This window comes from Drosophila elegans, unplaced genomic scaffold, assembly GCF_018152505.1.
Source record: "Drosophila elegans isolate 14027-0461.03 unplaced genomic scaffold, ASM1815250v1 contig_183, whole genome shotgun sequence".
Taxonomy (NCBI): Eukaryota; Metazoa; Arthropoda; class Insecta; order Diptera; family Drosophilidae; genus Drosophila; species Drosophila elegans.
Window position 1 is genome coordinate 7324494 of NW_024545550.1, and position 12194 is coordinate 7336687.

General features: G+C 36.2%; 1 protein-coding gene across 1 annotated transcript; it reads right to left on the minus strand.

Annotated features, from left to right (window-relative positions):
- Positions 1–2177: 2177 nt before the first annotated feature.
- LOC108144852 (nose resistant to fluoxetine protein 6-like) lies at positions 2178–4942 on the minus strand. Its single transcript, XM_017269999.2, has 9 exons — positions 4692–4942; positions 4303–4633; positions 4170–4243; positions 3908–4110; positions 3734–3840; positions 3452–3662; positions 3056–3237; positions 2534–2999; positions 2178–2473 (listed from the first exon to the last, which is right to left on the minus strand). The coding sequence occupies exons 1-9, from the start codon at positions 4933–4935 to the stop codon at positions 2249–2251; spliced, it is 2043 nt and encodes a 680-aa protein (XP_017125488.1). The 5' UTR covers positions 4936–4942; the 3' UTR covers positions 2178–2248.
- Positions 4943–12194: the final 7252 nt, after the last annotated feature.

The following is a 12194-nucleotide window of genomic DNA, read 5'->3' on the forward strand; positions in this document are numbered from 1 at the left end:
ATGTACTGGCGACAGGCGTTATCTCTGGCCTGGCAACCCAAGCCCGCAAGACATCAGCCATTCGTCGTGTACTTTCCTATTTATTTTCCCATCTTTTCGCTGCTCATTTTTAATAAACCAGCTTCGGGTGCTCATTGCGGCATTTCAGCAACCACATCAAGTTGTCATCAAGCCAAGTCGAGTGCTTATCCCAGCTTTATTAACTGTCCAAAGTGTTTGTGCTGCTGCTGCTGCTGCCGCCACTGCTTCTGCGGCTAGTCCTTCTCCTCTCGGCATCTTGACTTTATTTTTCTCTGTAACTCTGTTTACCTTCAGGTTTCGGATTTCAGATTTCAAGCCATTGTTGCTCACTTCGTAAATGTTATTTTTAAATTTGCTCTGGCGGAAATTTAATTTCGGTTACGTTTGCATGGCAATTAATCTGTTTATTTGTGGCAAGGGATTTTGGTCTAATTAGCAGAATCTGATAAAAATTAGAGATAAGTGATGGTGTTGCCAGTCGCTAATTCAATAAAAAAAAAAAAAAAAAATAGAAACTTATCTATTCTTACATGAATTTAAACTGTTGGGTATGAACAATTTTTCAATAAAATGAGTATTAATTTAATAGAACGTTAGTATCAAAATAAAACTACAATTTTAAACTTCGGTATAAAGATGAAACTTAAAAGTAATTAATAATTTATTATTGAATTAATACTTATACTTTAATTTGTAGTTTGTTTTCAAGACACACTTGCTAAAACCAAACTTTCAGTTTTTTTTTGGGTGTATATAAAAGTAACCGGAATATTTTGTTTACTAGTTGTACTTGAGGTAATCAATTTTGTTTTAAAAATCTGCGAAAATTAGATTTAGATGATTCTAAATCAAATAAACTATTATATGCTTTTTTATAATTTGTTATTAATTAAAACACAAATTTGTATATGTATTTTTAAACTTTTTTAATTATTCTACACAAAATGACGAATGGTGAAAGTAAACTACTTGAGCCAGGCTGTTTTTAACGAAATTGATCGCAAGTGTAATAAAATCAAAAAAATTTTATTGCGAATAATCAAACAAAAAGAGCTTTCTAAGATAATAATAAGCAACTCATGACATTTTTAATGAACAAAACCATAACACGGAATCTCTATAATTCGAAGTGATTTAAGTGACGATTAATAATCAGTTATTGATAAACAATTAATTCGCGTCAAAGTCGTTTGCTTGATATTTCTGTTTATTAATCACTAGAAACAGGTGTAGCGACTGCTAGTTTACAATTTCTTAATAAATTTCTTGATGATACAAACATTTTATGTGCATTCAGCGGAACAGTGCTATCAGAAAACGTCTTATCAACACAGAAGTGTATAAAAATTCCACTCAATATTACATTTCAGGGTGGTTTTCCTTTGATAGCTGGTTGTAAATATATAAACTATTCATATCGCAACTTTGTCGACGAGTAATTTTGTTTTATTTTTAACAAAGGGTTACCGCAGGTTTGTGCGAAAATTTTCCAACAATAAACATTTTGAGCTGTGAATGTTAACCCGTTGAATATTTATGACAATCCAACATTGGCACATTATTTCCTAAAATTTGTTAAAAAACAAAAACTCTAGTTGATTTTTTGGAGCCATCATGTCAACCATTATGCATTTTTTTTTAAGACCCCAATCTACAAACCTGTATCTCGGCGAATATTGGGTTTTTCAAATATTTTTTTTGTATTCTTAAAATGTTTATAACAACCATATAAAAAATTATACATTTAAATTGTTTTTCGTTTATTTTTTTTATTACTTTAAAAAATGCTTTAAATTCAGGCTTCTAGACCCAACTAGAATTAAGCATCAAATATTCACAGACCTTTGCATATTTAAGAATCAAGATTTACATCATGATTTTACTTTTAAAGTGCACCAAACATAACCATTTTCAAGTATAGGTGCCAATCGATTGAAAATTGTATGGTGAACTACTCGAGGTATGACTTTTCAACATAAGTCCATCTATTTGGACTTTTGGCATATTACGAAATAAGACTCACATCAAAAATAATTACTATTTTGTAATGTTGAGGAGTAAACTTTTTAGCACCGGTATTTCACCAATTTTCTCAAAAGGTCCATTTCCGATTATGGCAGATTTTCCTTTGCTATAAGCAAAATACTGAGTTGGTGTTATTTTGTGTAGAATTATTTGATATTTATTTCAAACTTAAATTTAAAACATAAACTATTAGTATTACAGATTATTTTGGTCCCTGATCTACATCAGTTGTGGAAAGGGTGACATTCGCGTTTTCTATACTGCTGATTGCGTTATCATCTATCTGTGATTTCTGTTTGACGACTGGGGGATTTTTTGCCCTTGGCCGCATGAGAAGGTCAAGTTTACTGAACGGGGCTTCAATGAGCAGGTATGTTGAATAGGAAAACAGCAGGGTAAAACCGAAAGTCGACCAAAAGCTAAGCATCTAAAAAATATAGTAAAATAAATTTAAAACTTTTACTTTTTGAAGTATGCTAAAACCCACCGTTCTGTAAAACGAAAAGTAGGAATTTGTCCTGATACTTTTGGAGTTCATCTCTTGGATAAACATGTGCCACATGTAGACGGCGTAAGAAAGCCTAGACAGTGGTTGCCATAATGGCGATGAGAGGAAACTGTTGGCCAGTCCTCCGTATCCTTGCATGCAGGCGAAGACCACCCAACACAGGGCCATTGACCAGCCCAATCGAGTGAGGGTGTAGTAGAAGGAGTTCTCCAAGGTCGTCATGGCAGGAGCACCCTTTTGGGCCGACGGGTAGGGGGCATAGATCGAGGTGAAGATCACGGCCAGACAAAGGATCCAGCCCGCCCACACAGCCATCCAGTTCAGCTGGAACTTTTTGCCCTTGTTCAGGTGCAAAAAGTAGCCGAAGAGAAATCCAATCAGCCAAGGTGTGGCATGTGTGTGGGTGGCAAGGTACATGTGCTTCATGGCTTCGACAGACAAGTTCCTAAATGGAAAGGAGGTTTAAACAAATAACACCAGCACAAGTCATTTTCATCATACTGAAAGGTCATTGAGTAGTCATTCACCATCATGGTGGCAAAAAGGCAAGCGGAAAGCAGAAGTATAAGAACGAATATTCCTGCGGCGGCCTTCTTGCCCCATTTGTAAAGAGCGATCAGCAGGAGCGGAGAGATGAGGAAAAGCTGCATGTCCACCGACAGATACCAGGTATGAGCGAGGCACTATAATGATATAGAATTCATTAGCATTTTTCGCTTTGATTTTTAGGTATTTAAAAAATTAAAATATTAAAATTTCCTAAAATCTTTCATTTGACTATTTTCGGAATTGACTTTAATGTCTGAAACTTCAATTCTAATTTAAACCATATTTAACTTAATTAAAAGCAGATATTTTATAGAATTTTGTTCAAAAGAAATAGTGGAGCCCACTCACCTTTTGATTTGTATAGTTGTTTACAAAAAGCAATGTCCAGTACCAGCTGTCTTCACATACCGCTTTTTCACCAAAACCACTTCCAAAAAGTGGTCCGCCTGATATAATGGGCATGAGGGTCATATAGATAGGGATAGCCATTCCCAAAAGGGGCACTATGCGAATCAAGCGATGCAGATACATCATGGGTACGTTTAGTTTTCCTTTGGTTCTGTTTTGAATACACAAAAAATAATTATAAAATATTTAATAATTACTAAAGAGTCAGTCTAATTGTCTTACTTGTCCATTAAACGCAATGGAATTAAGGCCACCAATAAGCCGCCAAGCATGAGAAATGAGTCCACAGAGTAAAAGCCATTCTCGATTAAACTGCCATAAGCCGTGTTCTACGATATTGAAATTAAATTGTATATTTAACATACATTTTTGTAATATTCGGAACTATTAACTTACCGTTTTAATACTAAACATATTAATATTTGCCGAGGTCATATCCGCTGCGAATTGATGGCAATAGACCACCCACATGAGAGACAGGCAGCGAATTCCATTAAGACAGTCGATTACATTTGGATTTGAGTTGATTTCCACAACGCGAAAGAGAGCTCGAGAGTTAACCCTGGCCGAAAAAACCTTTACTATGGCAGGAAGCCTATCTGTGGGTTGTGGTTCAATAACATCTGTTTTATATCACATATAATGAGGTACTACTCACCCTGATTAGAGACTAAAAAATAGTCCCACAGCGTAAACAAAGCTACGAGGGAACCCAGCACCGATAAGGTTGTTCTGCAATCAGTAATGACTAGTTGTTGGCCATAAATTGATTAAAATGTCGTCACACTTACACCATAAAAATGGTGAGTCCATCCCAGGGTTTACTGTCGCTGGTCTGGCAACTGCTATCGCTGATTGTAATGCCAGTGGTAGGAAGTCCTGATTTGGGTGACAACTTGGCAAGTTTCCCCACAAAGCTCTTCATATGGACTGCCGAACAGGATGCAGGAATGCAGGTGGCACTCCTGGCTAATAGATTCACCGAGCGAAAGCAGTACTTTCCCTGAAGGGTTCGGTTCTGGCTGACTTCCCTTCTGACATTGAGGCACTCGTCAAAGTTTCCCAAGTCATAAAAGTTGCCTGTCAGTAGGCCCGATGGCTTGTCGCCCCAGGAATCCATCACTAAGATAACACCACTATTAAAAACTAACTCTCTTTTCAAAGTTTAAAGTTAACTTACTTTTTAGTGCCCACATTTGACCACGCTGAAGTCCCGCAGTTAATGCAGCCAAATCATCGAGACACAGTTGGTCCTCTTCAGTTGGCAATTCTGAGTCGATTGCTTCAAAATTGTTAAATGTAATATCCTGAAAGTCTTTAGTCAACTCAGCTACCAAGGACTTAAGGACATCTTCCTCCTGCGATTGTACAGCACTGATGAGCGCAAGCGCGCACAGAAAAAATACTCCGACTATATTAACCATTGTGGTTAAATTCGTATTGATGGTCAATCATCGAATTCCCAACCCTTTATATGCGAGTTACCTAGCGATAAGCACCGTCTACGAAAACAAAACTGGTCAATTCCATTGAACCGTCACGATAAGGTAATCATACAAATTCTCAGTATTCAATTTTTAATCATTTACTGTTAGACTAACTAAAACAAGTTAATTAGAATCTAAATCCAAAGTGGATCCCAAAGATAGCTATTTTTGGTACTAATGTACTTACTAACAGAAGATAATTATAATCTAATAATATTTAGTCGTATTATCCTTTATTTAATCAAGTACTTGTGCACTTTCTAACAAAAGTTATTCAAGTATTGCTGTACAAAACAAAAGTAATTTAGAAACTTAACAATATGTAGATCCCAAAATTATGTATGTATGTGTCTTTAATTTTTGGCTAAATTCTTTATTCATTTTAATTGATTGTTCAATTTATATATCTTGCAAGCTATCAAATTTTTATAGCTCTAAATACTTGGAAGATGTTTCTAAAAAGTATATGCCTTTAAAGAGCTCTAAACGTTTCGTGAAAATGTATCCTAATGCCATGAATTAATTTTATTGCTTTTCGGCCAGACTTTATTTAGCCAATTAAATAGCCATAACAGAGTGTCTTTAATTCAATAGCTCTTGGATAAATGGCCATTAATATTAATTTAAGTTAGACAAGCGCCAAGTGTCTTGACACTTCAAAACCACAAAAACAAATGCCAAAGTTGTAATGAGGAACACCGCCACGCGCGAATAAAAACACAAACCCAAAAGACAAACATATAGAAGATAGCAATGGCAATGGCAATGGCAATAACAATAATAATGGCAAGGCCTTATAAGACATATGGATGGGGTGTTTTTTTTGGGAGGGTGAAAGTTGGAAATGCGGAAACATTGGCATGGTAAATAAATAAAACGATTTCAGACGCTCAGAGACGCATATGTAAACACGAATCCTCAAGGTGCAAAGCACGGCAGCTTAACGGCATGTTCCTCGGGTGTGTGTGTGAAAAGCGGGGTTTTCCGGGGGAAAGCGGCTTAGAAAATGGATGGAGGGATCGGAGTGACGAAGGGTCCTGGCTAATCGTAAATTGCCCGGCATATAGTACTAATCTACACATGCACACTCGAATATGCCTACACATATTAGGGGCATAAAAATTGGCACTCAATAAGCATGAGGGCACTTTGGGCCCACTCACATTCGCTTTTTCCCACCTCCCCCCCTCCGAATTTTCCACCTCCGTGCACGTACATATGTTTATGCGTGGGCGTTTTGTCGCCAAGAGCTCGAATTTTCCTCGGCGACGCTGACGGCATAGTCTTTGTCTAGGTTATAGCCAAGTTCACCGCCCCCACACATCTGGCTATGCATTTTAAATGCCTAAATGGGATACAAATAATAATCATAAAAGAGGAATTGAATGGGTAAATATGTTGATTACCGTCTCTGGTGCTGTCATTGGCTGAGTTACTTAATATTTTAATCTGCTAACGACCAGCTTAAGACAAACTTAATCGGGACTCATAACGGCTTAAACGCATACTAAATTACCATTGATAGTTTATAGTAGAGTGACAACAAGTTTAATTAAAGTTTGGAACTCATAATATCTTTTTTCCTTAATTATCTAAATACAGAATAAAAAAGTATGCAATTTTGCAAACATAATTTAACAGAAAAAAATTTATAATAAGTTTATGTATTATTTTTAATTCAATGAAATATTATAAAAATTTAATTTTTCAATCTTGTCTGCAAAATCCATATTTACAAGAAATAATTATACATTTTAACAAACGGATTACTGCAGAATATTCATTCCAGAATATATTTTTAAATTGCAAAAGATCTAAGTGAAACTTCCTGATCCATATTTACTATTATTAGATTAACAGTATAACAATAAAGAACAAAAGAATATTTATTATTATACTCACAATTCAATTACAAATTTCGTCCTCTAAACCTAATCACATTTTAAATTCAGACCCCATCATTAATCAAGAATCAAAATGCTGTAATCAATATTGAAAATTCTAAGGTAAATGTGTACAATGATTTATCCTGAAGGATATGGTATAGGTTAAACCGCATTTATAAAGACTCCTTTTATATACTTTAGCAGATGCTTTAATGCTATCCAAAATAAATTTTACTATACCCAGTTTATGGCCCAGCAGCCAAACGAAATGGCAGACCGGAACTCACCTCCTGCTGATTTATATTAACTGGGAATTATACAAGCGTGCCAGGACCCCCTACATCCCATATACTATATCCCACATCCTCCTACATCATTCCCTAGTTCGTATATATCCTACCCCGCACTTGACCCCGGATGTGGGTCTATTTTAAGCATTAACATCTTTATGGCCAACGGTCAAGTGGCAGGCAATTCACAACCTCCTCGGGGACAGACTTTAAGCTCCTTTCGGGAGCAATCACAGTTGGCGGTTGGCCAAATGCCACAGGAGCCACCAACCATGCTCGGTTGCTCGCAACAAAAGCGTAATCCTAGAGCTCAAGCCCACTTCTGCAGCATACTACGAAGGGGAGTGATTTTTGCCAGCTAATTGCCGAGGGAGCAGGACAAACTTCAAAAATCCGACACCCTGCTAGCTTGAGCATCATTATTAGGCAACGAGTATATAAGGAAAGAGGAGGAGCACCTGGCATTTGGGTGACATCAAGCATACGCCTCGTGTGGCAGGGATGGAATTTAATTAACTTGAAACGAGAGCTGCCATCTGAGAACAGCGACAATTAGACAGGTATTGATTTGAGTTTCCCTGCCAGCCAAAATATTCAAATTAAGTGCACTCAAAAGTGTCAGCCAAATATGCGAGTATTGCGGCCAAGCCGCAGGGAATGTCATTATCGACACTTGAAAATTGACACTGAAATCGATGGCGGTATAAAAACAAACCAGTTTAGAGGACGTAAAGTAAACGAAATAGCCCACGCGTGCTTGAATTCGGCCAAAAAAAGACGACCCGCATCATGAGCTGGGCCACTCAACTCGGCCAAAGTCAACGTCAAGAGTCCTTTCGCCAACTGAGCAAATAGTAAAAAGGACATTCGCCCGAATTGTCACATTCGTACGCTTAACTGAATGGGACAGCCGCACAGATTAAACCGCCCAGATTTATGCATTTGTCAATAGACTGAACAAAGACGGGCACAGGAATTTCTATTAAGATGCCAAAAGCCACCGAGAATCCTTTCTTAAGTTCTCTTTGTTTTGAACGCGTTGGCTTGGCACATATTAAAGGTTCATAAATGTTTCTTAATCAATTTATATAATGTGTTTTCCTTTTAAAGGTTTCAACAACGAAAATTCGTTTAGATCTTTTTAATAAAACTCCTGGCTTGAATAAAGGTCAAATTCCGATTGTTAATTTTATAATTCACAAAGTCAATGAACAATTTTTGCTGTATATTTTAAATTCTTCCACATGAGCTTCAATAAAGATGTCAAAGGACACAAAAGTTATTGAACCTTTTTTGTTGCTTGTTCAAATTTCCTGCACTTCCAGTTGAAGTAAATTAAATAAATTTTATAAATATTATTAAATATATTCAAAACTTTTAAAATTTTATTAAAAAATCTTTCTTGTCTTTTTAAACGGCAACGAAAATTCTGTTTAAGCTTTTTGACAAGTCTCCGACTTGAAAAAAGGCCAAATTCCGATTATTCACTTTATTTTTAATTGTTACAAAGTCAATAAACCATTTTTGTTGTTTATTCAAAATTCTTGTAATTCCAGTTGAAAACATCGCAAAAGTGACCAAATCTGGCACTTGTCTAATTAATTTCCATTTGAATTTCAGTCATTCTATCTGGCCTATTTGCTGGTCAAACTGGACAATTTTTTTCGGCCCTAAGACCGAATGCCGTCTAAATGGCGAACTTTGAGTCCTGATAAAATAAATCTCTTTTTTCGTTTCGTTGACTTTATTGGTTTGTTGTTGCGTGGCATGGATTTTGAGGATTGAGGGGGCAGCGAGGATGAACCCTTTTCAATCAAATTAGCATAGTCAGTGGAGCAGTTCCATCATAGTGAGCAGATGATGAAAACTCTCGATGAGGTTAGGAAACGGGTTGGGCATAACAAGGAGAGCAACTTTTTATTATAAATAATTGTGGGCATATTTTTTTAAAAAGGAATGAATAAATAAACAAGTAATTTTATATAGTTACTTTAATAAATTTACTGATTATTTTGTATGCTTGTGTCTTGATACTTATTATTCTTATACTTATTTTCATCAAGTTTCCATTGGTTTTCCATCAAAATGTTTAATGTTTAAAAACATAATGAATGGATAAATAAAGAAATAATTTATATATATACACTTTTATTGAAACTGGCGTACTGAAAACCATTTAAAGCCTATTATTTTACAGCAACCAAGAAAAAAGGATGCTTTCTCAAGGCAAAAATATATATTTTTTGCGAGGACTCTGAATGTCAAAATAGCAGTGGCGTGGAACAGCAACAATTGCCCCATCTCAACTTCTTTGCCTCAGAATTGGCAGCTGTCCCGTCCCCACATTGTTGCCAAAATATAAAAGACAAACAGCAGAAATTGCGCTGACAACAAATTTGGCTAAATCATGGGTTGCTCATTTATCAGCGGGCAACAGTGGGTTAAGTGAGGATGGGCCTTGCTACTGCTGCTCTTTAGATGCATTGCTCAAAACTCTGGTATTGTGCTGGACCCCGCCAAAAGTTGGCAGGAACTCAGACAAACTTGTAAGCCAACATTCAAGACGCAATTGAACAAAGTTGAGCGAAAGGAGTTTTTGTTTTCGCTTCCGTTTTCGTTCGGTTGCATGCAAACTAAGGACAAATCGCCGACTGAATTGTGTCTTAAGTACGTGTCTCTGTGGGTAGCTTTCCAAATTCTCTCTATTCTTATGAGCTCTAAATCATTTTTCGGACATTCGAGTTATGGCATTTGAAGGGGTCACATGTGAGGCGGATGCATCACGTATTATCGACATGTTAACGAGGCATTGTAGTATGCACAACCCGGGTACAATAGTTTCATAGTCTGTGGTGTGTGCTTTTGAATAATAAAAAGGAATCAAAAATAGCTTTGATTTCAAACTACTTACTTCAGTTTAAAACCCAAAACGTGAAGAGCAGCTCCGTAACATACTTATAAAAACTAGCTTACAGATTTTCTGCCACTTTACACACAACTTAAGAGAATGCTTTGGGAAATAAACCACAAGAATATCCAATGCGTGTAGCTGCTGCTGCACTAAAATATCGTTTTTCCACTCGACTGCACCACTGCTGCGGTTTTCATATTTCTTTCTTCGAGAATAATACCAGAGTTCAAACAATAAATAAAACTAGAGGGGCAGTAAAGAGTTGCCAGAATATGGAGAGCAAATTCCCAGCCAAACAAGGTCAAAGACTTACATTTAAAAATCAGTCAAACGCAAAATAAAACAAATACAATTTGCAGTCACGAACAAAAAAAGATATAAGCAGCGGATATAACTGACATAATAATGACAGGAAAAAAGTATTATTCGCAATCGGAAAGTTATGGAATTGCGTGAAAATTGTGTTGTGTCAGTGGCAGCTGCCGGCATCTGCGAATAGATTAAAAAATATCAAAAGCAGTAGAAGTAGAGACAGAGCCAACAGACGGCACTTGCACTTGGCATATTGCTTACTTCTCGTGCGGCTACAGGTGGACAGCTGGAATTCCGGAAGATGCCAATCCATGTGCTGCATCCCATCCTCAGGCTATTGCGATTACATACTCGCTTAACTAGCTGCACAGTTGTCGCTGTCACCTCATATCACATCACATCATTTGCATATCTGCTGCAGTCGCCGAGTTGCGCTTACATCACCCATACGCAGCGTTGGCCCATGGATTCAATATCCTGCAGGCGCTTTCACACCCATCCCCTGGATTTCCATTCCTAGCCGCATGCCAATCTTTGCTGGGTCCTCTTTTAGTCCTTCCATTGGGAGGTGGGGGTGAAAGCCTTCCATCGTCAATCAAAGGATAGTTTACTGCCCTCTCTCTTCGCAGGGCTGTTTGGCTTTGTAATTTATTTGCCATGCTCGAGACTCGACTTTAAGTGGGTTAAACCACACGATTTAGGCCATGACATATGATAAGGGGAAATCGACCTAATTTGCTCGTCCCCACTTGGCCCAAATTAGGTTTGAAGTCTTCACTAGCTGGATATGTTAAGCTGTCTAAAAATATGGAAATTATTTAGAGTAAGAAGTTTATTTAATTTGCGTGTAATTATAATTTTTGATTTTGATTTCTTAGATCGGTTTTCTACAAATAAACTCCCAAGTTTTCTTAAGACTTAAAGATTATCTCTTTAGCATTTTTTATTTGCTTGAAAATAAAGAACTTAATTTAGGAGTTAGAAAATTATATAAATTTTAAATATCTATCTTTTAAATATTTATTTTATTTATAGGTTATATTTTTCTGCTTTCACATACCGTTTTATCGTTATTACTTAAGTCATATTCGATTTGAAACCAAAGTGCACGCTTTGCTTACAATAAAGCTTTTACTTCAGCGGCTGCTGAAAGTTCAGGTCTTTACTAAGTTTACAGATATTTCCAAGCTTTTAGTTAGTAGTGTAATGTTACTCTAGATGTCGCCAAAAAGGTAGTTTAGTATACATCATGTAAATGGAATTAAATTAATTTCTTAGGTAAAAATTAAATTTTACAAATGTTGTAAGTCTTAGAGCTAAATAATCAGAATAATATTGATATGATATGATTTTAAAACAAATTTTCCATAGCGAAAATTTTATGTCATGACTGTAATAACAATATTATTATTTTTAACAAGATTGCTTTTATCGAAATATTTTTATAGAAATGTAATTGGAAATGATTGCATATTTAAATTGGGATTATACAAATTCATTTTTATAAGCCTATGGTTTGTTTTCTCACATCCGTTAAAGCAACAATAGTATTTTATTTAAATAAATTTGTAATTTATTTAAATAAAAAACGTTTCGAAAGAGTTGCAATTTATCTAATTTTAAAATACTAATTTTTAGTTTCTATTTGAACAAATTCGCCTGTTGGTTTAACCAGAAATGAACTACTGATTCGCTGGCTGAAAACCCCGCTCCGTTGCTCGTTTCTTGGCCAAAAGCGTGGACGACAACAGCTGCAGACTCTCTTCCGGATCGACTCTCCGCACTTGTCTTGGCCAA

Coding starts and splice junctions, on each gene's coding strand:
- LOC108144852 (XM_017269999.2), bottom strand. CDS start 4,935: ATGGTTAATATAGTCGGAGTATTTTTTCTGTGCGCGCTTGCGCTCATC. Junction 4,244..4,302: donor GGACTCACCATTTTTATGGT/GTAAGTGTGACG, acceptor TACTGATTGCAG/AACAACCTTATCGGTGCTGG. Junction 3,238..3,451: donor ACAACTATACAAATCAAAAG/GTGAGTGGGCTC, acceptor ATATCATTATAG/TGCCTCGCTCATACCTGGTA.